At 53.7% G+C, this 26,005-nt stretch overlaps 8 protein-coding genes across 8 annotated transcripts; 5 read left to right on the top strand and 3 right to left on the bottom strand.

Annotated features, from left to right (window-relative positions):
- Positions 1–68: 68 nt before the first annotated feature.
- PHACADRAFT_258533 (uncharacterized protein) lies at positions 69–4,594 on the top strand. The gene is made up of 8 exons (XM_007397208.1): positions 69–355; positions 435–496; positions 550–618; positions 677–986; positions 1,053–1,167; positions 1,220–2,279; positions 2,344–3,751; positions 3,809–4,594. The coding sequence occupies exons 1-8, from the start codon at positions 293–295 to the stop codon at positions 4,562–4,564; spliced, it is 3,843 nt and encodes a 1,280-aa protein (XP_007397270.1). The 5' UTR covers positions 69–292; the 3' UTR covers positions 4,565–4,594.
- Positions 4,595–4,760: 166 nt separating this feature from the next.
- On the bottom strand, positions 4,761–6,948 carry PHACADRAFT_258536 (uncharacterized protein). The gene is made up of 9 exons (XM_007397209.1): positions 6,871–6,948; positions 6,766–6,817; positions 6,431–6,711; positions 6,215–6,377; positions 5,964–6,159; positions 5,651–5,833; positions 5,162–5,597; positions 4,980–5,098; positions 4,761–4,924 (listed from the first exon to the last, which is right to left on the bottom strand). The coding sequence occupies exons 1-9, from the start codon at positions 6,934–6,936 to the stop codon at positions 4,840–4,842; spliced, it is 1,581 nt and encodes a 526-aa protein (XP_007397271.1). The 5' UTR covers positions 6,937–6,948; the 3' UTR covers positions 4,761–4,839.
- Positions 6,949–9,525: 2,577 nt separating this feature from the next.
- On the top strand, positions 9,526–11,939 carry PHACADRAFT_185493 (uncharacterized protein). The gene is made up of 6 exons (XM_007397210.1): positions 9,526–9,917; positions 9,973–10,202; positions 10,256–10,345; positions 10,396–10,631; positions 10,684–10,873; positions 10,922–11,939. The coding sequence occupies exons 1-6, from the start codon at positions 9,750–9,752 to the stop codon at positions 11,637–11,639; spliced, it is 1,632 nt and encodes a 543-aa protein (XP_007397272.1). The 5' UTR covers positions 9,526–9,749; the 3' UTR covers positions 11,640–11,939.
- Positions 11,940–12,792: 853 nt separating this feature from the next.
- On the top strand, positions 12,793–14,926 carry PHACADRAFT_258540 (uncharacterized protein; the record flags this gene model as incomplete). Its single annotated transcript, XM_007397211.1, has 7 exons — positions 12,793–12,946; positions 13,008–13,084; positions 13,141–13,271; positions 13,327–13,726; positions 13,784–13,962; positions 14,080–14,585; positions 14,636–14,926. Coding segments are annotated over 7 exons (1,456 nt in total), but the record flags the coding sequence as incomplete, so codon positions are not given.
- A 25-nt stretch (positions 14,927–14,951) lies between these two features.
- Positions 14,952–19,867, top strand: PHACADRAFT_197015 (uncharacterized protein; the record flags this gene model as incomplete). The annotated part of the gene is made up of 25 exons (XM_007397212.1): positions 14,952–14,975; positions 15,035–15,165; positions 15,233–15,310; positions 15,376–15,689; positions 15,743–15,803; positions 15,859–15,989; positions 16,038–16,071; positions 16,124–16,637; positions 16,690–16,794; positions 16,851–16,866; positions 16,925–16,998; positions 17,056–17,137; positions 17,190–17,443; positions 17,499–17,609; positions 17,663–17,677; positions 17,731–17,934; positions 17,995–18,123; positions 18,173–18,444; positions 18,495–18,744; positions 18,794–18,819; positions 18,877–19,344; positions 19,396–19,452; positions 19,503–19,566; positions 19,622–19,724; positions 19,776–19,867. 25 exons carry the CDS (start codon positions 14,952–14,954, stop codon positions 19,865–19,867), a joined length of 3,609 nt encoding a protein of 1,202 aa, XP_007397274.1.
- Positions 19,764–22,111, bottom strand: PHACADRAFT_123808 (uncharacterized protein). Its single transcript, XM_007397213.1, has 5 exons — positions 21,711–22,111; positions 21,442–21,659; positions 21,300–21,389; positions 20,821–21,246; positions 19,764–20,765 (listed from the first exon to the last, which is right to left on the bottom strand). The coding sequence occupies exons 1-5, from the start codon at positions 21,873–21,875 to the stop codon at positions 20,084–20,086; spliced, it is 1,581 nt and encodes a 526-aa protein (XP_007397275.1). The 5' UTR covers positions 21,876–22,111; the 3' UTR covers positions 19,764–20,083.
- Positions 22,112–22,193: 82 nt separating this feature from the next.
- On the bottom strand, positions 22,194–24,040 carry PHACADRAFT_175113 (uncharacterized protein). Its single transcript, XM_007397214.1, has 4 exons — positions 23,804–24,040; positions 22,860–23,733; positions 22,712–22,810; positions 22,194–22,656 (listed from the first exon to the last, which is right to left on the bottom strand). Exons 1-4 carry the CDS (start codon positions 23,945–23,947, stop codon positions 22,337–22,339), a joined length of 1,437 nt encoding a protein of 478 aa, XP_007397276.1. The 5' UTR covers positions 23,948–24,040; the 3' UTR covers positions 22,194–22,336.
- A 402-nt stretch (positions 24,041–24,442) lies between these two features.
- PHACADRAFT_258548 (uncharacterized protein) lies at positions 24,443–24,763 on the top strand. Its single transcript, XM_007397215.1, has one exon. It carries the CDS (start codon positions 24,556–24,558, stop codon positions 24,730–24,732), a length of 177 nt encoding a protein of 58 aa, XP_007397277.1. The 5' UTR covers positions 24,443–24,555; the 3' UTR covers positions 24,733–24,763.
- Positions 24,764–26,005: the final 1,242 nt, after the last annotated feature.

Genomic DNA, 26,005 nt, shown 5'->3' on the forward strand with positions numbered 1-26,005 from the left:
TCCCAGCGTTCGACCTCCCCGCGCCTCTCGTGATCGCTGCTGTTGTGCCTTTCTACGTACCATCTCCTGTTTTCTCCACCACGACCTGCGCTTCGTGCTAGCACCCGCACCATCGCCCTCACCCTGCCAGATGGCACCCGTAGCGGCGAGCACGAGCGTATTCTCGTCGAAAGCAGCATGGAAACCAACCAAGATTATGAACATGCGGGACCTCTCCCGGGATGATGACTTTCTCAGCCATCTGCTCGTCGAAAAGCTCGGCACGGGCGACGTCCCTCTGGTTGTACACAAAATGGATCCCACCCGGAAGCTTCCGAAAACCAACGCGGACGATCTCCTCGAGATTGTGCGGCGGGTAAGTAATCCGTGCTGCTTATTTCCCGTGGCAATGCTGAGGCCCAACTCGTTTCCCCGACGTGTCTACGCTACGTTAGATGGTCGTTACCAAGGGTGCACAGCAAACCGTGATCAGGCAGGCTGTGGACGAGTTGCTCACGTACGCCGTATACAACTACTTCCCATGCTCTCCGCTGACTCGCGCCTGACCAGGTTGAACGGCGTGAAGTATTACCTCAAGTCCTCTAATTACGATCAGAAGCAAATCAACGCTTTCGCTACGTGCGTCTGGCCCTGCCTGCATAGCATGAACGTCGCGCATCTAACACTGCCTCTCCAGCCATGCCTCTCGCTACTTCGAGCTCTACCTTCCCAACGGTTCTATCGAAATATCTCACACGTCGCGCTACTCGCACCGGACGGGGAAATCAGAACTGTGCATACTCGCCACCCGCCCGCTCGCCCCCGGTACAGTCATCTCCGAACTCAAGGGGTCCATGGCAGATTTGACTGAGGAAGAGGACAAGGAGCTAAAGCGGACTGGCGAGAGACACGCCGAGGGCGTTGGAATTCGCCGCGATTTCAGCGTCATTCATTCGCGTCAGCTCAAGAAGAATCACCTTTTCTTGGGTCCCGCGCGGTTCGTAAACGTAAGTTTTCACCTCGACCCTTCGGCGGCGTCTCGAGTAGCGCGGAACTGATGTCCGTTGCCTTAGCACGACTGTGATCACAATGTCGAACTGTTTCGTGAGGGTCGCTACATTACCTTCCGCGTCATAAAACCGATCGGGGTCGGGGAAGAGGTCTCCGCCCACTATGGCCCGGGATATTGTGAGGAGTCGTCCACATTTGGCATGATCCCCTGTTCTGACGTAGCATACAGTCGGTCGGAAGAATCGCCATTGCCTGTGCGCGACATGCGAGAAGAACGGTCGAGGCGGGTATGCACCCCAGGGGTCAGAGGAAGACTTGTTGTCTGACAGCGGCTCGAACTCGAGCCGCGAGGAGGTAGACGGCGACGAGAGTTCCTCCCAAGCTGATGATTCTTCTGACGAATCAGACGCGGGGACTATCAATTGCAACGAGCGTCGCACTCGACGCGGCGTATACGCAGTTATGCCGGAGGCTGCGGGAGGCGGTTCCATCGAACTGGGCAAGGAGGCCGACGTGGAGGCCGCATCCGATCTAACGTCTCTGCCAACTTCCCACTCTTCACTGCCATCGCCTGCGATCATCGACCATGGGCTTATGACGCCTGAACCAGAAGGCGAATCCCGAGGACGCGCCTTGTTCAAAGACATAGGCCGAGAAACGCTCTCTGCGCCCATCGCTCCTGTCCCGAGGAAAGCTTTGGACAGCTCGACCCCTACCGCCGTTCCATTTAGGTCTGTCATATCGACTCGCGCACAAAAGGCGCGCGAAGCATCCCTCGAGGCGTCGAGCAGTGTTGCCACCAGCAGAGCTCCAAGCAAGACGGTCACTGGCCGATCTGTCTCTACTGCGAGGCAACTGATCACACCGCCGCTTACGAACGAGAGCGCTGCGACCAGCGTCCGTTCGTTATCTCGCTTCCGTTCCGCCGGTGACACTCAATCCTCAGTAACCGAAAGCTCTCGCCTTTCCACACCTGCAAAGGACAAAAAAGGGAAGGGCCGTGCGACCACGGCGTCCGTATCTGACGTACGTGATATTGAGTTACATGAGCCGGAAGCGCGTCACCTCAGACCACGTGTTTCCGCACCCATCTTCGACTCGACTCTTTCGAAGAAGAAGCTGGACGATGCGCCAAGGGGCCTGGACGGAAAGCCCTTGCCAATGTGCTCCACCTGTGGGAACGTGCTTCCCGTGATTTCTGTAGATTCGGAAATTGTGTGGGGACTAAGTGTTGGCAGGACGGGCAAACGAGGCAGGCCCAAAAAAGATATTACGACAGATTGTCCGCGGTACGTGTTGAAATCCGCGGTTTCTCATTTATCACCTTCTGACAGGCTGGCCTTATGCTCGCAGGTGTCTGCGCCACTTCGCTATCTACGGTCGCAAATGGCCAGAGCGCGTCCCAGGAGATGGCAGAATATTTGTCCCTATTCAGCCTATGTTCTCTACGCAGGCGAAGAAGATCACTCCTGGCGCTCTGGTCGCGGTCAACGGGAAACTCGCCAGCACTACAGTGCATAACCAGAAACGACGTGTCGAGCATGATGCGGACGACCCACGGCCTGTGAAGAAGCAGAAACCGGCATTTGTGCCTCGCCGTCCCGCTATGGCTGAGCAGGCCAAACAAACTGTGCAGGAGATGCGGGCACTCAAGGAGAAGATGGATGGAAGACGCAGCGGCAGGACACGAGTGCCTAGTCTCAAGCTCCGAGAACGTGAACCTCTTGTCCCGCCGACAAGAGTGTCACCGCGCCGGTATCCCCCGTCCACTTCTTCTCTTAGTGCAGTGCCGGAAAGCCCTGATCGCCCTCCCGCGTTGCCAGCGTCGCCAACCACTCCCACCGCTACAACACCCGTCTCGCCGAAAAACGTCACGCCGAAGAGTCTGGCCGTCGCCGCGCAACCTCGTGATGCTAATGGCCGCTTTGGCAAGAAGGCATCTACGAACGGTCGGTTCGTGCGTAAACGGTTCACGGTGGGCAAGAGGTTCACGCTGGGGCACAAGATGAATCCACGTCCGACGGGACTCAAGCCTGTCATTACCACACTTATGGAGGGCGATATAGTAGATGATGACGAAGATTACTACAACGACCCGTCATCTGACCCTATCTCAGACGAGACCGAGCATGTTGAGTTCGGGGAAGAAGCTCTGGAAGATGTGGTCCTCAAACGCACTTCCGACTCTTCAGACTTCGATGACTCCCCTAGAAAGAAATATCGGATTAGCGACAGTGACGTCTCAGATGACTCCCCCAGCTCTACACCCCGCTTTATCATGGGCAGAGGTTCCCTGTTGCGACCCAACCCTATCTCCTTTGCTCGTCGCAAATGGGCAGTTGAGGGCGTCGAAGCGTCCGGCACCGGTATTTCCAGGAGGGCCTCTGATGTTTCGCAGCTTGCACCGGCGGCCGTTATCACCTCCAGGCACAGCGACAGCGAATCTGATGAAGCCGATATTCAGGCTAGTGGCGAGGCAGCAGCACATCTGGCGAGTGTAGTCGTCCATACTGCGAAGCTGACATACAAGCCCTCGCCAATGAACCTCGCCAAGCGGCGTTGGGCGCCGCCTGGTACCGTAGAAGGCACCGCTTCTAGGCAGTCCAGCTTGCGACGCGACACTAAACCTTCAGATCTTGCCGAATCCCCAAACGGCGGTGTGCACCTTCAGCACAGCGCTTCGGTAAGGAAGTCTTTGGCTGCGAGCCTGAGCTACCCCGACGAGGATCATGATTCTGATGAGTGCTACACCACGGATGATGTAGGTTCCCCCTTCCTCGCTGTAGAGACTGTCCAGCTAATTGCCATCGCCTCGTAGGACTCCTCTAGCGGCGAAGACTCGGATGGCGCTACTGTACTCCTGCCTGACTTCGCAGCCATCCAGCCCGGTGTGCGACCTCCCACACTACACCGCGCGCCGTACTTCAATTTTGGCCAGCCCGAATTGGAAGCTAGTGGGTATCCGACAACTCGCGCCAGGAGCCCGATCTACCGGCCTGCAAGCTTCCATATGAGCAGGCCTACAACGCCTCACTTTGGCCGCAGCTCCCCCGTCTCTCCGTTCACCAGCCTAGGATCTGTCCGAGAAATACAACCGCATTTGTCAAGAGTCCCGACTCCTGAGCCTGTCGGCGAAGCAACATCGGACAGTTCCGAACGTCTAGTGGAGCGCCTTCTCGGAGTCGGCTCTACGGCTTCAGCATCCTTGGCAAGTTCTGCGACACCTCCTACGCCACCGGTAGCCGTGTCCGGAGTGTCGGAGAGTTCGCCGGGTGCTGCTTGGAAACGCACCGTTCTCATCCCTGATTCCCGCACGGATCGCATTCTCAACCTGTCGACTAACATCTCGTTCCCCATACCCTCGAATGACTACCCATATGACTCCAGATTACGACAACCCGCCTCTAGTGCACGCTCTTCCTTCCCTCTTCTGTCTACAGTACTCGCTCTGCCGACACGCCCTTATATATCCTCGCCAGCTACGCCTCCACCCATATTGGCACCGATAGCGAGGTCGCCTGTCAAGTTGACTTACGCAGGTTGGGACACTTCCTCAGACACTGACTCCCCGTGAATGTATACCTCTATATCATAGTCTTGTGCCTCTGCCTATATCCCGTTCCGTTCGGTTGGACTGATGGGCCATTTGCATCATGACATTGCTCTCTGCTGCTAACGAGTAAGCTTGCCGACGATAGTTGCTTTCTACCTTATGTAGTGTCTAACTGTAAGTTGTATAATACGTTCTTGCGAAGGCGACTCTCAGCAGACCGTCTTCGCATAGTGCCATTAGTACTAGTCGCTACCAATAGAGTTTGTATTGCTTGACAGGTGCATGTGGTACAGTGTCTACTGTTGGCCGTCGGGCTTGAGCGAGCTGCGCCCGGCACGAAGGATTTCATCAGTTGAGAGCAAGTTAACAGCGATGACAGAACTGCGGAGAAGATGTCAGCGAATGAGGTGAATGGTCGGCGGCGGAAGGATCTCACCATGAATGCAGCATCTGCCGCTTGACCCGATAATTGTCCCATACACCCTCGATCGTTGGGTCAAATGGCTCGCCGGATTGCAGGTCGAGACCAACGATGTTGCCATCCGCTTGTTCCTCCTGTGCAAATGGGCTCCTTATCAGTTTGTCCGAGGTAATTACGCTAAGAGACTGAACACGAGCCTGTAGCTGGACAAGTGCGTCCTGAACGTCGAATCCGCCGTTCGCAGCGAGCATCTTCGGAATGACGAGCAAAGCGTCGGCGAATGCCTGGACACCCATCTTGACTCGCCCCTTGGCGTTCTTCTTCACCGGCCCAGAGAGGTGCGCGGCGCACGAGACCTCGAAGGCGCCGGCGCCAGGGACCAGCGCCTCGTCTTCCAACGCGTTCTTCACCGCGCGCAGGCCGTCGCGGAGCGCATCTCGGGTCTGCTGGATGGTGTGCGGGTTAGGGCCCTTGATGAGGAGAGTGACACTCTTCGGATCCTTGACGTCTTCGACGAAAGTAAACTTCTCCTCGCCGAGGGTGTGCTCATAGACGAGACCGGCCCAGCCGAGCAGGTCCGGTGTGAGGTCATCGACCGAGTTCTGCGCGACACCGCCACAGACGAGCTGCAGACTGCAAAAACTTCGTCAGAACTAGGGGTGTGCTGGGCTTACCAACAAGCTTACCGCTCCATGTTACGCCGCTTCGCCCGACGAAGAGCCAGGATGCCGTTCTTGGCAAGGATGTCCAGAGAGAGTGGGTCGATACCCTTCTGGTTGATAATGACAAAGTTCTTGGGCTTCTCGCCTGATCCTACGACCTGGTCGCAGACGAGGTTCTTCAGCTCACAATCTTTTTGCACTTCGCATCTGTGAAGCGGCGCTCAGACTCGACGAGCTTTTCGCGTTGCTCAGTAGAAGAGTAGAAGAAGCTAGAATTGACCTCGCTAGACGAACATTGATAACCTCCTTAATTATAGAGTAAAATGTATGCACTTACGTCTTCTCGTACTCCAGACTGACGTTCAGTGTCAGGATGTACGCGTTCTCGACGCGCTTGGGCATGTCGGGATGCCTGCCACCGTGGTCTAGAACCAAGCCACGGACGAGCTGAGTCTCTGAAGCTGTTCGGTGTTGCATCTTCATGATTTCAACCATGTGCAGATCAACAGGTTCTCGCCATCTGTCCTTGGCATCTGGCACCCGGAACATCAGCGGGCGTGTCTCTGGCGCAGCAACCCAAGGACCGACCTTCTGGTGGGGGTGGAGGACGGATGGTCAGCACGGCATCTACGACGTCAGCAGCAAGCTGCTTCGCCAGCGTGCTGTGGATTTTGGTGGCGAGTGAGGTGTGCGCGACACTGATGAGTGTTGGGCGGTCGAGGGTTACTGGTCGCTTGAAGGTGTCCAGGAACTTGCCATGATATGTCAGTTTGCATCTCTCAGCCGACGACATTTGCGACGCACTGCCAGAGCCTCCTTCTTTGCCAGATCGAAACCCTCAGCAATGACGGTGGGGTGTACGCCCTCGGAGATGTAGCGATCGGCCTGCTTCAGGAGCTCGCCGACGAGTAGTACAACCGATGTCGTACCATCTCCGACCTGATCATCTTGTGCCACGGCTGTTCGTGCGATCATGGCAGCGGTAGGATTTTGGATTTGCATTTCAGAGAGGAGGACCTTTCCGTCCTTTGTCATCTTAATCTGACCGGCACCATCGACGAGCATCTTGAGCGTCCCTCTTGGGCCTACATCCCAAGCAATAAGGGCACATTGTGTGACTCCACACGAAACGTACGTACCGAGATTATTTTTCACTACATTAGCAAGACCCATCGCACCCGCAATATTCACCTGGCCAACGCCTTCAACTCGCATTCCACTTGAATTCAGGTGCAGAAACAGACCTGAAGAGCAGCAGCCCTCCGTACGCTCTCTGCTTTGGGGTTAATCAGCTCTATGCTGGATGCCATGACTGTTGTGCACGAAGGTGAATCCTGAATATGCTCCCAAGCGCCAGGCGAGCAGAACTGGAGACCGTTTTTGGAAGACTGCAAATTGAGCGCGCGAGGCAGACGCCTGCTTATTTGCCTTAACCGCGCATGATTTCATACGTATCCTTTTGGCTACGTCGAATTCGTTACGAAATTCGTGTATTTAGTCTTCATATACATGACCGTGCTTTATATATCGAAACTGCTAGAGACAGCTTTGTTTTCTACGACAGCTTCCGTCGATTCGCTCGCGCCCGTTCAGCATATCTAGCCACGCGCCCCTGGAATCGGACCTCAGGTCTCAGCCAAGGGCCTCAAGGCCAAGGCTTCTATATGCATCGCAGAGTTTACGCGCCATCACTGTTATTGTGATGGCTGGCCGCAAACACGACGAGCGTCCGCCTATATCCAACCTCCGGAAAGCCTCTTCACGGGTACCTACAAGAAAATTTAACAGCCGCGAGTTTGTGTCACGCCGGTACTATGATGGTACCCTGCTTTATAAAATTTGGGAAAATTTGCATCCTGTAGCTTACCACACTCATGCTTCGCGGGCGGTTTTGCATGAGTCGATGTGTACACACCTTAGCTATATATTCGTATTTTTATAATATTTTATTGAGGTCTTGCAAGAGCAGCGGATCCTTTCCGGTGCACAAAGTAGGCCCTGCACCACTTTTTATAAATTTCGTCACAAGTGTCACACCAGATGCCGTCGAGCCGTGTCTCTGCCGAGAAGCCGAGCCGTCTCTCCAGAGTCAACCTCAGTTGTTTGAGATCAGGCGGAGCGACAATTTCATCACGCCTTGCTCGTTCATTGTAACGCTCCACTAATGTTCCTTCCCTGTACATGTACATAGCACCTTGTAAACCAAATATGTTGACCAGCCATGTCTGGTGTAAGTACAAAAGTCTATGGATGCAGTCGCCAGAATATTTGGTGAGCGAGATCTGGTTGGATCTAGCCATCAGTAGCATTTTTCGGCCAGTTTTGGACCACTTCCGAGCATCCACAAAAACATCATATCGTCCCTTGCTGCACACCCGCCATGATATGGGTGTCATATTATAGTATGAATACAAGTCTACCATGAAAAATATTCACAGCACCTCCGGGGGCATATTGCAGCAGCAAGATCGATTTTATAAAGCAAGGAGCCTTTATAAACCAGGGGGCTATCATAGTATCAAAGGATTTTTTTCGGCAGGCTTCCCGACGCACCGCACGGGTAGGTGTCCGTCGTGGAATGTCGGCTACAGACAGGATCCCTGACACGATGCCACGCGATACTGCGTAGACAGGCCTATTCGCCGCTCCTCGGAGGTCAAGGGGGTTCGTCGGCACAATGGGAGTGGCCATGACGGCTGTAGCACAATTTGGCGTAGTGCCTCAGTCATCTGTATGATATTGTCATATTAGATAAACGTCGTTTTTTGGCTCCGGATACCCAATGTTTCAAGTGAGACATTTGAGAAATTGGATTCGCCACAAAGCCCATGTGGTCCGCTTTGGCACACCCCATGATGCATGAAACCTGGTCCCGAGAATGGGACAACGCTGGATTCTGTACTTTTCCAAGTGAAAGAGAGCTCGGCGTGCCAATTTCTCTTGGAACCTGGATGCAGCGAGAGCAATTTTGTGCCGAGGGAACGTCCTCATCGACGCCGGCACAGGTTGCGGAGGGTCTAGCTGCTTTTCCCTCTCCCTCCTTCTTCACGAGAGCGACATAGCATTGTTGGTATCTCCTTTATCAGCTCTCATGCTGGACCAGGTACGTCCATGGCAGCTGAACGAACTTATCATACCGGAACCCTAGTGGGAGCACGTAGGTGAAGTCGTCGAGGCTTTTTGCGATTGCCCTCTGCAAAGATGCTTTCAAAATAATATCTTTATCTATGAGGTATGGCAATTAGTCGCGCCCGTAATGATGTCAAAGTAACACTGACCGTGTAGAGGATTATGAAAGAAAAATACCCGCTCATCTTCGTGTCTCCAGTTGGATGACAAGTTTCGTACCAAGCTCCTAGCGAAGGATCCGGGGCCTTCTTTCACCACCTGCGCTGGACTCGTGGCCGGTCTACCGGTAGTTGGTTGGACGCGTTCCGAGGGCATATGGGTGGTCGATATGCTACACCTGCGCGTAGCGTTCGTCGATGAAGCACGCTGTATAAGTCGGTGGGGAGGCAGCTTCCGCCCCGACTATGCCGAACAGCTTTCCGCAACCCAGTATACCTATAGCTATCGCATCAGCCACGCATCCTGAACAGATAATGTACCGACCATCCATCTACCCTCGGTACGCAATGTGGCTGATCTCTACAAGCTTCAATTCGGTTCCCAGAACAGGCTGAGGATGCATGTCGATTACCACTGAAAGTAAGTGACTGGCCACTTGCTATTTATTGCTCCATTCCCGAACCTAAATATACACTTTCCCCAGCACCCTTGGGATATGCGCGTGCTTTAAGGCTATTTCGAGATCGGCGCCTTCCAAGTCGATTCGGAATTGAGTTCCCACGACTGGCGAGAAAGCTGCGGCTCGCAGCCCAGTAAGCATCAGCCACGAAGACAATCTGCGTCGAAAGATAGTCACTACGAAAACAGCTGCCGAGAGAATATGAATCGCGCAGCGGAACGAAGCAATATATGAAAGGTGCGTCCCTACCCTACCGAGTTGACTGGCCGTCTAAGATGCGCACTACACTGAACTCTTACCACGTTTGAATAGGTGCGTTTCCGAACGCGTAACCTCGCCGTCGCTCATACCACCACGATCCATAGGTGCATCACCATGCCCTCTGCTCGATTGTCACACCTGTTTAAGACTGGCCCACGCCTTGTGAACGCTCTTCGCACCGTGTGGATAGCGGCTATCATCTGGTACGAGCTGGGGACTTTCATCTACTGCGTCTCCCAGTGCAAATGGCCCGATACCCAAGTCAAGCCCGAGTTACAGCATGTGCGTCTGTTGAACGCAATGGTTCCGCATCGCTCACATGAATAGCTATGTCTAGATACTGCAGCCAGAGGTGTTACCGACGCGTATTCTGCTCATAGCGGACCCGCAGGTACTGGACCACCGGTCCTATCCAGGGCGCTCTCCATGGCTGATGTCTCTCAGCCAGCGTATGGTCGACCTAAACCTCCGCAAGAGCTGGTGGGCTACACTGCGCATGAGACCCGATCTCGTTGTATTCCTCGGTGACATGATGGACGGTGGACGCTTCGATATGGATGATGCTGAGTGCGTGCCTAATGTAACTCGGATGCAAACGAAGTCCTGAACTTCATTGTTAGGTACCAGGGCTACTACGCTAGATTCAAAAGCATATTTTCTATAAAGAACAGTACCCCAGTCTACTATATACCGGGCAATCACGACGTTGGGTGCGTCGCGCTTCCCATCCACAAGATTAAGCTGAGAACATGAATTCTAGAATAGATGGGGTCCACGCAGGCTTTTCCGAGAAGGCCCACGAACGATACGTCAAGCACTTTGGGCCCTTGAACCGGAGACTTGATATCGCGAATCATACTCTTGTCATAGTCGACGCTCCTGGGTTGGTGGAGGAAGACCACGAACGTTCTATCTCTGGGCTGTCCTACCAGCGGTGGGCTGCTACCCACCCTGGCGGTCCCATAGCATTCACTCAAAAGTCTGCTGCTGTCAAAAGTCGGTGGAATAACGTCCAATCTGGCATCGTGCACTGACATACGACTCTCAGGACGGACAGGGAACATGCCTACCATCTTGCTGACACACATTCCTCTTGCTCGGCCCGACAACACGTACTGCGGACCTTTGAGAGAGCAAGGTACAATCCGTCAGGGCGCGGGCTATGGGTATGAGAATACCCTCAGTGTCCAGGCTTCGCAACTACTTCTGGACAGCCTCCGCCCCGCTGTCGTCTTCAGGTGACCGTGGCCTACTCCAGTCTATAACCAAGTCTGATTCTATCATAGCGGGGACGACCACGACTACTGCGAGGTTGGCCATCTACTCCTCGCGTCCGACGACGTGCCATTGTCTGAAGACGGCGAGGTCAAGGAGGTGTCTGTCAAGTCGTTCTCGATGGCCATGGGCATCCGACGGCCGGGCTTCCAGTTGCTGTCGCTTTTGCCGCCGTCGTCTGTACCTGTGGGCTCGCAGACCTTTCTCGACGGTCCATGCTTCCTGCCTGACCAAGTTGGCATCTACATCTCCATCTACGTACCCCTGATGGTTCTCAGCCTGCTGGCACTTCTCCTGAGGAATACGTATTCCGCTTCTCAGTCGCACGCGACATGGTCGGGTGCTGGGACCCCCCTTCGAACACGGTCGCCAACAGACGAAGAGCAATTCGACCTGTGGCAAACATCACCTCCTCCGCTTCCTCCTGCACCACGCGTGTACAAAGAGCATGACAAGGAAGTGGACGATGACGATAGTGCGCACGCTTTGCCGCCTCCCACGTCTGCTGTCTCCATCACTCAGAAGGTGCGCCGGGGACGGACGTGGCTGTCTAGGCTGCGTTCCATGCGACGTCGTTTAGTATACATGGCTGGCTGCAGAAGCAGCCCGGACGCGGCGCTTAGACGAGGTCGTAGAGGATTGTTCCGAGGCTTCTTCGAAGACGTCTTGGAAGTGGCATGGGTGCCCGTCGTGCTGTTTGGGACGATAGCATGGTGGATGTTCCTGTAGATGCGACAATCGTGGTCTAGGCACGAGTTTCAGATCTTGAAGAACAAGACAAGAGCTGTGGGTGCTGGTGACAGATGTTGTACACGGTATTTGAGGTGTTGCAGGAACAAGGTACCTGTTTGTCACGGACATGTTCTCGATATGACATAGAGTTTGACATGAGTAACTGGGCCATGGTCTCGACGGTCGAGCTGTCGGCATCTGAGGCAACCGTCGCGTTGAATGTTGGACACTGCACGCGACGTGTGTACATGTAGGGTTGCTGCCGTAAGATCTCAGGGTTGCTGCGTTCGCGCTCACGACGCGAGCTCGTTCGGCTAATCTATACAGCCTGCGTCTGGTTGCCCTTGGCTCCGTCAATGCAGAGGGGTGTTCTAGCTTGCCCACATGTACGTAGATGACAGGCCAACAAGCCATGGTTCTTTGCGCGGAACAGAAGATCCGGGGGCCTAATCTAGGCGGGAGAACAGGACGGCCGCTTTGCGTACTTTTACCTGACACCGTTCTGGGTAGGCGAGGAGGGTTCGCAACGTTCACCGACCAATCTGAGCGAGAAGATGGGATGCGGTGTCTATGGACGCCCGATTTGTTCTGGGCTGATCAGCGTGTGTTGATGAGGAGCGAAGCCCATAAAGGCACGGGGAGGGTGACCGTCGAAGAGGGCATTTTTCGGTCTTTCCCTCCCGTAGGCGTGCTTTCGGTATCTGGATGATTGCTGGGGCACATGCACGCACGTTTGTCGTTGCAACCGCGAAGTAGGAGAGCCAGCCAGCCGGAGACGGCGGCGGCGACCTCGCAGTCACCCTCTTCCATCGCCCGCTTTTCTTTCTTTGTCGGATCAGATGCAGAGGATAATCTCGGCCTGTACGGGAACAGAACCTGGCCTCGGAAATCGATTTGTGAACCAATTTTCGAGGAGCCGTCGCCCGTTGCAGAAGGTTCGGACTTGGCCGCAAGCTCAGAGGATCTCCACATATATAAACGTCACCATCGCCCTCGGACTCAGCTCACCAGGACCCAGTCCTCCCCACAGCTCATCTCCACCTCAACCACCAAGCCCATCTATCTCAACCAACCCAGGTTAGCCTTTCCCCCCCCCTTCCCTACCGTGTCCTGCGCGTCGTGCTCATCGTCGTTACCGTTCAACCACCAGCATGGACTCCCTCATGCCCAAAAGCGACTCCTCCCGTCTTCGTGGTCAGTCTCAGATGGACTTCAAGACCGCTACCACCGGTGTTGCGGCGAAAGCCATGCGCAACGAGCTCAGTAATCTCGTCAAGAGCGTCTCCGATCCTGCGACAAAGAAGGTATCATCGCGTCGACGCGTCTACCTAGTCGGCTCACTGACCTGATTTTCATCGATGGTAGGCCTTCGACACCGAGATGCAGTCCTTCTTCTACCTCTTCACGCGCTACCTTGCTAAGCGTGCTGTCGCACAAGAGATGTGAGTGTGTCTAATGTCGAGATCTCTGCCATGTCTAACATACAGTCCTCCTTCAGCGAGTGGGATCGCATCAAGTCACCAGGAGAAGACAAGGTTGTCCCCTACGCCAACCTTCCCGAGGGTGATCCCTCTGCTCTCCAGAAACTCGCGGTCTTGAAGGTCAATGGTGGTCTCGGTACTTCAATGGGTACGTCGAATCCGCCAAGCATACCATGGTAACGGCACCTCTAACCAGTGCTCAGGTATGACTGGCGCGAAGAGTGCGCTCGAGGTTAAAGACGACATGACCTTCCTCGACCTGACTGTCCGTCAGATTGAGCACCTCAACACTACCCACCGCGTAGATGTCCCTCTTATCCTCATGACATCCTTCAACACACATGAAGACACCCTGCGCATCATCAAGAAGTACGCGAACCAGCAGCTGCGTATCACCACTTTCAACCAGTCGCGCTATCCCCGTATGTACAAGGAATCGCTTCTCCCGTGTCCCAAGAGCGCGGACGATGACAAGAAGAACTGGTACCCCCCGGGTCACGGTGACCTCTACAACGCTCTGCACCAGTCTGGTGTCCTCGACCAGCTTATCTCAGAGGGCAAGGAATACCTCTTCGTGTCTAACTCCGACAATTTGGGTGCTGTGTAAGTGCCCCGTCTCTCCATATGTGCACGTTCCGGGTCTTATCATACTTTTTGCAGCGTTGACCAGAAGATTCTCCAGCACATGATTGACTCGCAAGCAGAGTTCATCATGGAGGTCACTGACAAGACCAAGGCTGATGTCAAGGGTGGTACCCTCATCGACTATGACGGCATAATCCGCCTTCTTGAGGTCGCACAGGTCCCTAATGAACACATTGAGGACTTCAAGTCCGTTCGTAAGTTAAGATCTTCAACACCAACAACCTGTGGATTAACCTGAAGGGTGCGTTAGCCCTGGAAATGACGTAATTATCAGCGCTCGCTCACCATTTTGCTCGCGTGAAACTTTTTAGCCCTCAAGCGCATCATGGAGAATGGCGAGATGGAGCTTGACATCATCGTCAACCCCAAGACGACCGATGATGGCCAGGCTGTCCTCCAGCTCGAAACAGCGGCCGGTGACGCCATCCAGTTCTTCACGGGCGGCCACGGTGTCAACGTTCCCCGTAGTCGGTTCTTGCCCGTTAAGAGCTGCTCAGATCTCCTGCTCATCAAGTCAGACATCTACTCGCTGCAGCATGGCCAGCTCGTCATCAACCCGCAACGCATGTTCGAGACGACACCGGTCATCAAGCTTGGCGACCACTTCAAGAAGATTCAGCAGTTCCAAAAACGCTTCAAGAAGATCCCCAAGATCATCGAGCTCGACCACTTGACCGTCACTGGCGACGTTTCCTTCGGTCGTAACGTCACTCTGCGTGGTACTGTAATCGTTGTCGCGAACGAGGGCCAGCGGATTGACATCCCTGACGGGTGTATCCTCGAGAACCGACTGGTGTCCGGTAACCTCAACCTTATCGTAAGTCGTCACATTGTAGCCTCTCCAAACTACTTATCCCGTGCTTCTAGGAACTTTAAATACTTGGACATATATTATTTGTCATGGACATTTTGCGATAGTTGTGTACACCTCTGTTGGGTACAAGCGCTTGGGGTCCGGATAGAAGGCACAGCCAGGAAACCGTCTATAGTATAATACATGTATCTCGTTGTCCGTAGTCTTCGTCACCAATGTTGTTTTGTAGATGCATAGAGAATAATTTGCTTTTGTGTATCACGTGCCTAACTATTTGTATATATTTACGCGAGGGCGGGACTTCCCTATGTGGAATGCGCGCCTCCCCGACGCTTTCAGGACGCGACCGCGACTTGCTCCATAACCACCATGGCGACTTCACATATGCTCGAGGTAGAGCCATTGTTTTTACTTTAAACCCTGTGTCTGACCGTGTGCACGAATATTTTCAGTATAGCAAGAGCAGCAAAGCACCGTGCCACGGACAGCCGCCATGTAAAGGCACACCCATCGAGCTTGGCGCACTCAGGTACGGCGAAGTGACTTTCGGGCAGTACGGAGAGACGGTGAAATGGAGACACTGGTACGTATATGCTCCTACCGCACTGCGAACTCGTCAATGGCTGACCATATTATTTCCTGGTTATTAGGGGATGCGTTACGCCCGAAATTCTTGCGAAGCTCGCGCAGACAAAGATTGAACGCGTCCCGGGATTCAAGAACCTGAGGTACGCACTTCCATTTCGCTTGATGTATGCGTTTCAGGACGCGTAAATATGTGCATCTCGTATAGATTCGAGGACCAGGCGAAAATTCGCATTGCGGCTGGACGGAGACACGTCGACCCCGAGGACGTACCAGAGAGCGCAAAGACAGCTAGTACAAGTGTAGCATCTGCGGCTGCACCCGCGTCAACGCAGCTGAAGCGCAAGGCGGAGAACGCGCCACAGGCTGGGCCGTCCCAGCCTTCGGCATCTCAACGCCCCGGAACGAGAACGATACGCGTCGATGACGACATTGAGGAAGTCGTGCCAGATGAAGAGGAAGCGAAGGACGAGCTATATGTTACATACCGAACCAACATTGTCGGTGTGCAGTATTACGCAGGTGCGGCGCCGAGAATAGCTTCCGCGTGCGAACTCTAACTGGATGTGTGCTAGGCCTGGTCGGACCTGGAGAAGAAGTGCGGCTTATTCGAGAGCCGAGGAACCAGTACGATAGGTGTTACTATCCATTTGGCGCGTGTATCGCGTACGTACTGAGAGCTTTTGCGCAGAAATGCCATAAAGGTGGAAAATATAGGGCGAACGCAAGTCGGACATGTACCGCGGCAAGACGCTGCGAGATTTGCTCCCATGATGGACCGTGGCGGAATCACTCTCGAAGGTGTTATGCACGAAGGCAACTGTAAGTGATTCTTGCTGCGACGTAAACTCGAGTTTGACATTTGCGCAGTGGGAGTTCGAGGAAAGACTTATCAGCTGGCCATGTAAGCCTCTACTCATTCCTGAGTGCGCGGCGGTCGAGTAATGAATTATCAGGACAATTAAGATCTATGGCCCTGCGGACAAGAGGGCTCAACTCGAGCCGAAGCTGATCTGGGCGACGCCCGGCCAGCGTGGTTTCCCGCCCCGGATAGGCGGCGCACCCGTGCAAGTCCCAGGTGCACCACCTCAACGCCACAACATCCCACCAGCATCCGCGTATGGTGCTGGATACATAGGCTCCTACGCTCCGGGCGCGTACGCTGGCGCTGCTGTCCCAGGACACGCAGGCGCATATGCGGGGCACCCCAGCAGCCAGCGACCGGTGGCACTCACACCCCAACAACGCGCAGCTCAGGAGGAGGCAGCCAGGAAGCAGCAAGAGGCGCTGGCGAAGGCTTCCGAGCTTCGCGCGATCCTTAACAGCCTTGAAAAGGTAGATGACGAAGGGCGGCGGAGCTCGCTGCTCGATCAGCTCTGCTCGACAGAGGATGTGCTCAAACTCCCAGAGCACCTGAATCCTCCTGGGCTTGCTACAGGCGATTTGAAGGTAAACTTGTTAAAGCATCAGGTCAGTCTCCCGAGCGTTAATACTTATTAACGTATGCTGATCTTGAGAGCAGAGCCAAGCGTTGCAGTGGTGCGTTGAGCGCGAGTATCCCGAGCTTCCGAAGAAGGAACAGGATAAGCCTGTTCAATTCTGGCAATATAGAAAGATTGGTGTCAAAGTGGGTTCGACTATTTCTGCAGCCATCAATATGTAACTGAAGATAGATTGTGCTAGCCTTTCTACTTCAATTGTGAGCGCGCGCAGTTGATATCTGCTGCACGAGTGTTGACATTCAATTTGACTTCCAGTAGCAACGAAGACCCCTCAGACTCAACCTCCGGAGTTGGGTAGAGGTGCACTTTGTGCAGATAGCATGGGTCTTGTATGTTCCCCATAATATGAACTTGGCGTTTTTCTCAGTGCGACTATTCTCTTCCAGGGCAAGACACTTACGATGCTCGCGCTCATCCTATCCACGAAGCTCGATATCCCAATCGACTACTCGAGGACAACTCTCATAGGTACGTTTTATCCTTGTGTATACTCTGATACCACGCTGACTTGAATACGTAGTTGTGCCGCTCTCCGTACTCTCGAACTGGGAAAAGCAGATTGAAGACCACGTTAGGGAAGGCGCGCTGTCGTATTGTGTCTACTATGGCACCGGACGAAAAATGACGCCTGAGGAACTAAAGAAGTACGATATTGTGCTCACAACGTATCAGACGGTTGCGAAAGAACACGGTGATCTTGGCAAGAACGGCGCTAATGGGCCTAGCCAGAAGAAGCAGAAGACAGAGAAGGGTCTCTTCGACGTGCAGTGGAAGGTATACGTTTCGCGACATGTTTATGACTCTGTTCACCGTCGCATTACGATCACAGAGGGCTATTCTCGACGAAGGGCACACCATTCGGAACTCGAAGACGAAGATGACGAAGGCTGTCTGTGCTCTTGCTGCCCAGCGGAGATGGGTCCTTACCGGCACCCCGATTGTATGTACGCTTCCCATGTTGTGCACTATGTCTCAGCTTATACTTGAGCGTAGATAAACTCGCCTGCAGTAAGGCTTAAATTGCCGCTTCACTAGACATGTCGCCTTACATGCTTTGCTAGGACTTTGGTTCTATCCTCAAATTCTTGCAGATTTGTAAGCCGCTTGACAACGAAGATTTCTACAAGCGTATGGTTTTGCGTCCTCTCAAGGACGGAGATCCTTCTGGTGTAGATATCATGAAGGGCTTGATGAGCCAGATCTGCATTCGCCGTACAAAGGAGATGCAAGACAGTGAGGGCAATCATCTAGTGCCATTACCTCCGGTGCGTCACGTCAGATGGCACCTGTTCAGATCGTTAAATCGCGCCCATTCGTGTCATTAGGTCGATATCACTGTTGTCAAAGTCTCACTCACTGACGAAGCTCGCGAGTTGTACGATGCCATCGACATAGTTTCGAAGGAACGTGTAGGTAAGCTTATCGAGCGCCACGGAGGCCTTGGAAACGCAGCGGTGGGCAATACAGCAGCATATCCGTTATGTCGAGTCTCATATCATTCAGGTCACCTCGAACGTCCTCAGCATGCTCACACGCTTGCGACAACTCGCTTTGCATCCTGGACTTCTGCCTCCCAACTACCTGGAGCATCTGCGCAATGCTGCTGAGAACGATGACAACCCTGCGCCCGCGATTCACCTGACTCAGGAGGACAAAGTTCGACTTCAAGGACTGCTTGCACAAGCGATTGAGGATAATGAAGAGTGTCCGGTCTGCTTTGGTATCGTCGACGAGCCTCGGATTACCAGCTGCTCGCATGTATTCTGCTTGGCATGGTGAGTCTTCTCGCCTAACTGACAGGCTTCGGCTCAGAGTGTTGTCCAAGCATAACCGAAGTCATCTCGAGAGATCCGAAATGTCCCATGGACCGCCGTCCGATCACCATGGGTGACCTCATCGAGCCACCTCCGCCGACAGCATTCACTCAAGCCCCTGTGCGGCGAGAGAAAGAGGACCCCGATAATCTCCGTGTTGGATCTTCAGCTAAAATCGAGCAGTTGATACACCTCCTGAAGTTGACCCCGGGCACGGAGAAGTCACTAGTCTTCTCACAGTTCACCTCTTTTCTGGACAAGGTGTGCAACACAGTTTCGGCATACAAGACAGAGCTGACTGTGCGTACAGATCGCTGAGAAGCTGGACGAGGCTGGGTAAGTCATATGTATCCTCGCTGTGAACAGGATGTCAGTAGCTCACATCGTTCTCAGTATAGCTTATGTCCGTTTCGACGGAGGCATGTCAGCGAAAAGGCGCCAAGAGACTATCGCGCGTTTCTCTGTTCCCATCGCAGAGGACGGGTCCCCTGCTCTCGCCCTGACACAGGCCCCGACTGCTTCTCAAGCTTCCCGTTCTACTCGTGTCCGCCGCAAGAGCAGTCGCAATGTCTCCTCGGACGTTCTTGATTTAACCGCAGATAGTGATGGAGACGCAGACTTCGTCGCGCCTGCTGATGAGTCAGATGACGACAGCTTCATCGACGATTTCGAGGACGAGCGGCCCAAGAAGAAAGGGAAGGGCAAAGGGAAAGGCAAAGCTAACGGCAAGCGCAAAGCTTCTACGCCCAAGTCTAATTACCACTTTGCTCTTCCGGACGGCGCGAACCCCAAGATCATGTTGATCTCGTTAAAGGCGGGTGCGCTTGGTCTCAATTTGACCGTGGCGAATAACGTCTACCTGTGAGTGATGACGCACTCGTTTCTGATGATAGAAGCTGACTCTGGACATAGAATGGATCCATGGTGGCAAGAAGGAATCGAGTCTCAAGCCATCGACCGTTGTAACAGGTATATCCAAAGTTCCTTCCGTCTGAGTCTCTTCTGACTTCTGCCTTCAGAATCGGTCAGACGAAGCCAGTTCATGTTTACCAGCTGATTGCTGAGGATACGGTCGAGTCCAAAGTAGGCTACCTCCAATTGGCATAGCTGATGCGGATGCTCATCGTTCGTTTTCCAGGTTCTGGATATCCAAGAGAAGAAAAAGAAACTTATTCAACAGGCGTTCTCCGGTATCAAAAGCAAAGAGACACAGAGACAGAAGAAGGAAGCCAGGCTTCAGGGTGAGTGCATCCATGACTTACTTGCATCAATCTTAACACCCTTTGCAACAGAGATTGTCCAACTATTCGGCCTTCGCGAGGGCCAGGCTTCTCAAGACGCTGGAACCGACGGCCATCGCACCTTAGACGAGTTCACTGCGTAAACATTCGCTCGAACACTACTTGTGCCACTCCGATTATGGCCATATCCATTGCCATAGTGCCCATATATCGCAGCCTACAGAGTCCCGATCGTTGCTCTGCTAATAGTAATCTAGTGCTTTGTAGATAGTCCATTTCTTGGTAAATCTTATGCTTAATCCAGAGTCTCTTGTATCAGAATCCACGAACGTAGTCCGTTTCCTCCTATATACGTGCTTTTAATGGAGCATGGACCACATCACAATACTCCAGAGGAGAAGAGAAGGCAGCAGAACCTTCACAAAGTCCAGGACGGACAGACACACGACTTTCCAGGATGCCCGACACAGCCTAGCTTGGTTCGCAGACAGGTTGAGTGGCCCGCTGGCGGCAGCCCCGTTGCTCGCAAAGCAACCTGTGATGCGCCTGGTGAAGCGGCGGGGGAAGTGTGAGCCTCCACCGAATGATGACGCCGACACCGGCACCGAGCTCGCCACCGAGGGCTTCCGCCACGACCGCTTGTCGACCTTTTCCTTGTCGACCTTGTAGTGCAACGCCGAACCAGTCAGAACGCGCTCGTTAAAGTCATAAGATGGCAGTGGGGAAAGATGATATCGCTCGCGACGCTTGCGAACGCGTCGGGCGATAAGGAACAAGAGCATGAGGATAGCGAACGGGAAGTAGATCGCGTTGTGTATCCGGCTTTGTGAGGGAAGGAAGCATGGCGAATCCGCCAGTGTGGCCTCCAACGAATTTCCGGGTGGAGTGGCGTGAGGCGGGATGAGAGATAGCAGATGAAACCCTGGAGTGCGAATGGTCTTATCTGGCGAGAAAGACTTGACGGTCACTTCGCGAACAGGGACAGTGGAGTCTGGCCCAGGAAGCAAGTGCGTATAGTCGCAGTAGTCGCGATCGTCGCCGCTGGGCACGTCCGTCATTAATCTCGGAGGAGTTATCTATCAAACAGAGGACGCACCTGAACACAAGCTCAGGTCTCAGGGTGTCAAGCAGGAACTCCGACGTGCGCTTGCCGTGCATGTTCTGATAACCAGGTCCCGCGCCTCGCCGCATAGTTCCCTGTTCTCGCAGGGGCCCACATGATGCCCCGTCGGGGCGTGATAGAGGGATGTGCGTGAACAGGACAGTGGGTGGCTCATCCTGCCCTTCTCTTTTGCGCGCAAGCTCACGAACAAACTCTACGGTGCCGCCCTCCTCCGCAGTATAGTCGCTATACTCTTTCGAGCCGACATGACGCGCACGATGATAGTCTTCCTCGACGAGGCCCGGCGCATTTATGAAGACGAAAGAGTGATTTGCGATCAACGCCTCGCCGTTTAGAGGATCGAAATGGGTAGTGTATCGGCGTTGAGCGGCCCTAGCATCTGCCTCTATTAGGTTCAATCTGTGGTAATGTCAGCTGTTGACGCAGCATTCTTCTCAAAGGGGCCTTCCTACCCAACGTCTTCATTCCCAGGCACGTGAAAAATAGGCACGCTCTTGTCCACTGAGAAGATGCGCCTGAATCTGAGGTAGTTTTCCACAAACCTGCAATGCGATCAGAGGTGTCCTGGAGTGGTTCATATAGAGCTCGACTCACTCGTCGTCGTCCCTGAGCTTACGCCCTGACGCCAGCATGTCTCCGAGGAAGACCACAGCATCCGGATTCAGGCGAATCACGTATCGCCAATTCTTTCTGAGACTGGCGTGATAGAACCAGTCGTGGAGCCTCGGGAAGAAACAGCTGTGTCTGCGCGATCCCACATGTCGAACCTGAGGGTCTGCCAAGATCAAGACATGTGTCGGTGCCACTGTAGACTGGAAGCACCAAGGTCAGCTATGAAGCAGCTGAGAATTCAATGCGCTCACCGGACTTAGTCGTCGATCAGGCCATGCACATCGGAACACTACGAAGCGATAGACCCCAACCTCGCACCAGAGCACCCCGAAGAACCACAGGGCCCGCAGCCAGGTCAGGCATGAAATGTCCGTGCGCAGCAACGCGAGTGTGTGTCTCTGCGTTAGCGGTCGCATGGTTGGCCTGTGAGAGAGGGAGGCGATGACCAGCACGCAGGGATCATTGGACCCGTCAACGAACAAAGCGATAGTGTCCGGCGTGGACAGGCGTGTACCCACGAGGCCTAATTCCCCCGGCCGAGCATTTATTCTCCCGAAGCCGTCGCTTGTGCTTGTCCCTTGCGCTGCGCGAGTGCATAAGTCTGAGCAACACAACTCTTGTTTTGTTTCCGTGAAGGTGGCCAAGATCGGGCACAGCTATCCATTTCATTTTCGTGAAAGCGCTTCATGGGTGCATCAGCGCATCAGCGCCATCCCGACGTCTATCAGAAGCCCAGAGCCTGGAAACTCGGCATAGTACACAGCCCCATATTAATTTTATAGAACAAACATAGAATGGACACAGAGATACATGTCGGGTACAGACTACGAGGGCACATCCAGAGCCAGGGGAGACGCAGACCAAAGCGAGCACGCAATCACTCCCAGTCGCTGTCCTCATCATCGTCATCTTTCTTCTTCTTCTCCTTCGCGGCCTCCTTGATTGGTTCTTCTTCCTTTGCTTCGCCGTTGTTGCTGACCTGAGACGACACGACATCATAGCTACCATCCTCGCTTTCTGAGCGCCTGGGACTTGTTGTTGCTGGTGTCGAGGTCGAAGAAGCTTTCACAGCCTGCACTGGCTTATCCTCGTTCTTCGGCTCCGCAGGCTTTGTACTTTCGTTGGCCGATGGCTCTGCGGGAGTGGTGTCCTCGTCATCACTCTCCCACTCAATGTCTTCCTCATTCTCATTTGTGCCTATGCGAGAGCAACGAGTCAGGAGATGCATACGTAGTGGAGCACGATAACATACCTTGCAAGAAAGCCTTCCTCCTTTGCTCTTCCCGGGACAGCTGATGTACCCGGAAGAAGTAGCGCTTCCAGAAGATTTCTTCAGATAGGACGGAGGGCACTGAAAACTGCAATAAGGACACGTCGAGGAAGCGTGATGTGCGACATACCAAGGGTGTCCTTAGTGCTCCGAAGGGCCTCCCCATCAGCAGGGTCGCCGAGCGCATCCTCCTTGGCCTTCTTCCATTGCTCGCGTTCCAGACCCGCTTCTTCGTTGTCGACCTCAGTCCTCAGCCACTCGTCCCACATCTGCTTCGCACGCTCGTCAGCTTCGGGGTTCACGCTCAGGACTGCGGGATCGTGTTTGAGCTGCTTGAGTAGCGCCTCAGCCCGCGTCGCGACAGCCCTAAGTCCCTCTGCACTGCTTTGCTTCTCCTTTCTCTTGCCCTTGGCATCGGGTGTGGGCGTCTTCTCAGGGAGCATCCAGATGTCCGAGCCATCCCACATAACGCCCGCCGATACTTCCCCGCTCTCCTCTGGCGGGACGACCTTCACTGCCTCCTTCAGGAACTCGCTGGCATCGCGTAGCAGCTCTTCGCTTTTGTGCACGTACTCTTCGGCCTGTGCGCGCGTGATCCCCTGCACGCGTTGAAACTCCGTCGCGAGCGTCGTGCGCAGCTGCGTAAAGTCAACCGACCCCGCACCCTGTGTTATCGCGTCGGGAAGCCTGGCCTGGACAGTGGATGCAATGTCTGATGGAAGTGTGGCCTGGAGCTTGGAGAAGAGGTTCGAGGCGGCGAGGGAGACGGAGGTGCCACGATGATGCGGAGCAGTGGGGGTGACAGGATCGTCGTTGTCTGCTGGCTCTAATCCGCTGGACGACAGCCCGGCTTCCGGAGCTGTTTCTTCTGTAGGTTTCTCGGAGACAGGGGGTTCACTTTGTTCCTGCGGTTTTGGCTCTATGTTGAGCTTTGTGAGCTCCTTTTGCGCTTGCGAGACCACTTGGCCGACCTCTTTGCGTGCAGTTTCGAAGACACTTTGGCTCTACAGGTGGGGTCAAGCATAAGAGATTGTTCAGCTGGTTAGAGTCGCAGTACAGAGGCATTGCACTCACCTGCTTCCTGAAGCCACCCCATAGCCGCCCCAACTGACCAACGACCTGCGACACCTCCTCGTTCAACGTGGGCTCCGGGCCAGATGTTCCCGTTCCGGGCGTTGTCGCTGGCTCGGGGATATCATACGTATCCAGAAAGTTCATCGCCAATTATGTGCACACTGCCAAGACAATTAAAGGTGGTCTGGCGAAAGTAAAAGTACAGGTGGCTCAATCCCCAGAATGCGTCGTTTGCGTCGTTACGGCGTAAGAGCTGGGACTCTATAGGCGCTCATCCTTGTGGCGCGGCATATCCCGAGTGTAAATTGCCGTCAGATCGCGCAGGTTTTCCAAGCGATCTACTGGCTTCGCACAGGCTGGACTCTCTTTCGAGGCTCACGTCTCTCAGACACTCCTCAAACATCGAGAAGATGTTTTTCGTTGACATTGGTGAGGCAATACTCAGTTAGGTCCCTCGGTGTCCTCCTTTGCTAATTGATAACGCCATCTGCCAGTGGGAGATCGCTGATGACGAGGCAGCAGCTCGCCCAGCAGTGAATCGCGCCACCTCAGTATTTCCTACAACATGACTACGTTGTCGTCTTGGGGCAAATTTACGACGTATGTGTGCATGACTATCCAACATGCACTACTGGACTTTTACAGCTTGGCCCTTTAATCAGGCGCCCATCCTTTCCGACCACTCCTCGTTCAACTCGAATCTTGAGGTGTCTGGTAGCCTATTCGAGGTCTCAAATTTTTATACGCCCAAAATGTGGGAGGTTGTGCTCTCGCCGGTTTCTCTGCTATCTGTTCGGCCTGAGCGCTCTAGTTTCTGTGCTTTCTGTTCGATCTATTCGGCGCTCTGCGGATTCTTCGTCGGCGTGGACTTGCTCCTGCGTAACTTACATACACTGACCTTGTCCATCGCACCTCTCTGTCTTCATTAGTCGGTATTCCTTGGCATAATAACGTCGCCGTTCACTGTCAAGGCTGCCCTTCGACTGTGCTCAGTTTCTGCGCCTTCCGTAAGCCATGTGGAAACCAGTTTTCTCGTGTCTGGGCTCTCTTCGGGATCCACACTCGGGCGTTCAATGGCGGACGCCCATGACTATAAACTGTCGTGCTCTCTCCGAATATTCAGCTCTTCACTGGACACGTCCATTATCAAGGCTCTCACTGTGACTTGGCTTGCCATGGCTTCCGTGGCTCTGATTGTTCCGCTGTAGGATGTTTCCATGTTGATGCTCCACCCCACTTAGACCTATGGGCATGCGACCTGACAGATATCACAGCTTCTGCCGTGCTGTTTGTGTCTGCTGACAATGACTTACACCCTCTCTCCCCTGCTTGCTATAGAGCCGCCAACTATGGGAAATCCTTGATCGACCTGGGAGGGGCAATTTAAAGCTTTGCCCGGCTTTCCTTCCACTATACTATGATGGCCCCCTGGTTTATAAAGGCTCCTTGCTTTATAAAATCGATCTTGCTGCTGCAATATGCCCCCGGAGGTGCTGTGAATATTTTTTATGATAGACTTGTATTCATACTATAATATGATACCCATATTATGGCAGATATACAGCAAGGGACGATATGATGTTTTTGTGGATGCTCGGAAGTGGTCCAAAACTGGCCGAAAAATGCTACTGATGGCTAGATCCAACCAGATCTCGCTCACCAAATATTCTGGCGACCGCATTCATAGACTTTTGTACTTACACCAGACATGACTGGTCAACATATTTGGTTTAAAAGGTGCTATGTACATGTACAGGGAAGGAACATTAGTGGAGCGTTACAATGAACGAGCAAGGCGTGATGAAATTGTCGCTCCGCCTGATCTCAGACACTTGAGGTTGACTTTGGAGAGACGGCTCGGCTTCTCGGCGAAGGCACGGCTCGACGGCATCTGGTGTGACACTGGTGTGACGAAATTTATAAAAAGTGGTGCACTTACTTTGTGCACCGGAAAGGATCCGCTGCTCTTGAAAAACCTCAATAAAATATTATAAAAATACAAATATATAGCTAAGGTGTGTACACATCGTCTCATGCAAAACCGCCCGCGAAGCGTGAATGTGGTAAGCTACAGGATGCAGATTTTCCCAAATTTTATAAAGCAGGGTACCATCATAGTACAGTACTTGTGTATCCATCTGTTGGCGGAAAAAGCTTGTCGCGTCGGGTAACTCCGGCAGAAACGCGCCAGCCGATATCCGA

The sequence above is a fragment of the Phanerochaete carnosa genome (genome assembly GCF_000300595.1).
Source record: "Phanerochaete carnosa HHB-10118-sp unplaced genomic scaffold PHACAscaffold_6, whole genome shotgun sequence".
Taxonomy (NCBI): Eukaryota; Fungi; Basidiomycota; class Agaricomycetes; order Polyporales; family Phanerochaetaceae; genus Phanerochaete; species Phanerochaete carnosa.

Coding starts and splice junctions, on each gene's coding strand:
- PHACADRAFT_258536 (XM_007397209.1), bottom strand. CDS start 6,936: ATGGCATCCAGCATAGAGCTGATTAACCCCAAAGCAGAGAGCGTACGG. Junction 6,712..6,765: donor TGTAGTGAAAAATAATCTCG/GTACGTACGTTT, acceptor CTTGGGATGTAG/GCCCAAGAGGGACGCTCAAG. Junction 5,598..5,650: donor AAGCGGCGTAACATGGAGCG/GTAAGCTTGTTG, acceptor AAGTTTTTGCAG/TCTGCAGCTCGTCTGTGGCG.
- PHACADRAFT_258548 (XM_007397215.1), top strand. CDS start 24,556: ATGTGGGAGGTTGTGCTCTCGCCGGTTTCTCTGCTATCTGTTCGGCCT.
- PHACADRAFT_175113 (XM_007397214.1), bottom strand. CDS start 23,947: ATGAACTTTCTGGATACGTATGATATCCCCGAGCCAGCGACAACGCCC. Junction 23,734..23,803: donor GGGGTGGCTTCAGGAAGCAG/GTGAGTGCAATG, acceptor CCCCACCTGTAG/AGCCAAAGTGTCTTCGAAAC. Junction 22,657..22,711: donor GAGGAAGGCTTTCTTGCAAG/GTATGTTATCGT, acceptor GCTCTCGCATAG/GCACAAATGAGAATGAGGAA.
- PHACADRAFT_185493 (XM_007397210.1), top strand. CDS start 9,750: ATGCCCTCTGCTCGATTGTCACACCTGTTTAAGACTGGCCCACGCCTT. Junction 10,346..10,395: donor CCGGGCAATCACGACGTTGG/GTGCGTCGCGCT, acceptor CATGAATTCTAG/AATAGATGGGGTCCACGCAG. Junction 10,632..10,683: donor AAAGTCTGCTGCTGTCAAAA/GTCGGTGGAATA, acceptor TACGACTCTCAG/GACGGACAGGGAACATGCCT.
- PHACADRAFT_258533 (XM_007397208.1), top strand. CDS start 293: ATGGATCCCACCCGGAAGCTTCCGAAAACCAACGCGGACGATCTCCTC. Junction 2,280..2,343: donor ATTACGACAGATTGTCCGCG/GTACGTGTTGAA, acceptor TTATGCTCGCAG/GTGTCTGCGCCACTTCGCTA. Junction 3,752..3,808: donor AGTGCTACACCACGGATGAT/GTAGGTTCCCCC, acceptor ATCGCCTCGTAG/GACTCCTCTAGCGGCGAAGA.
- PHACADRAFT_123808 (XM_007397213.1), bottom strand. CDS start 21,875: ATGCGACCGCTAACGCAGAGACACACACTCGCGTTGCTGCGCACGGAC. Junction 21,660..21,710: donor CTGATCGACGACTAAGTCCG/GTGAGCGCATTG, acceptor TGGTGCTTCCAG/TCTACAGTGGCACCGACACA. Junction 21,247..21,299: donor CCTGGGAATGAAGACGTTGG/GTAGGAAGGCCC, acceptor ACATTACCACAG/ATTGAACCTAATAGAGGCAG.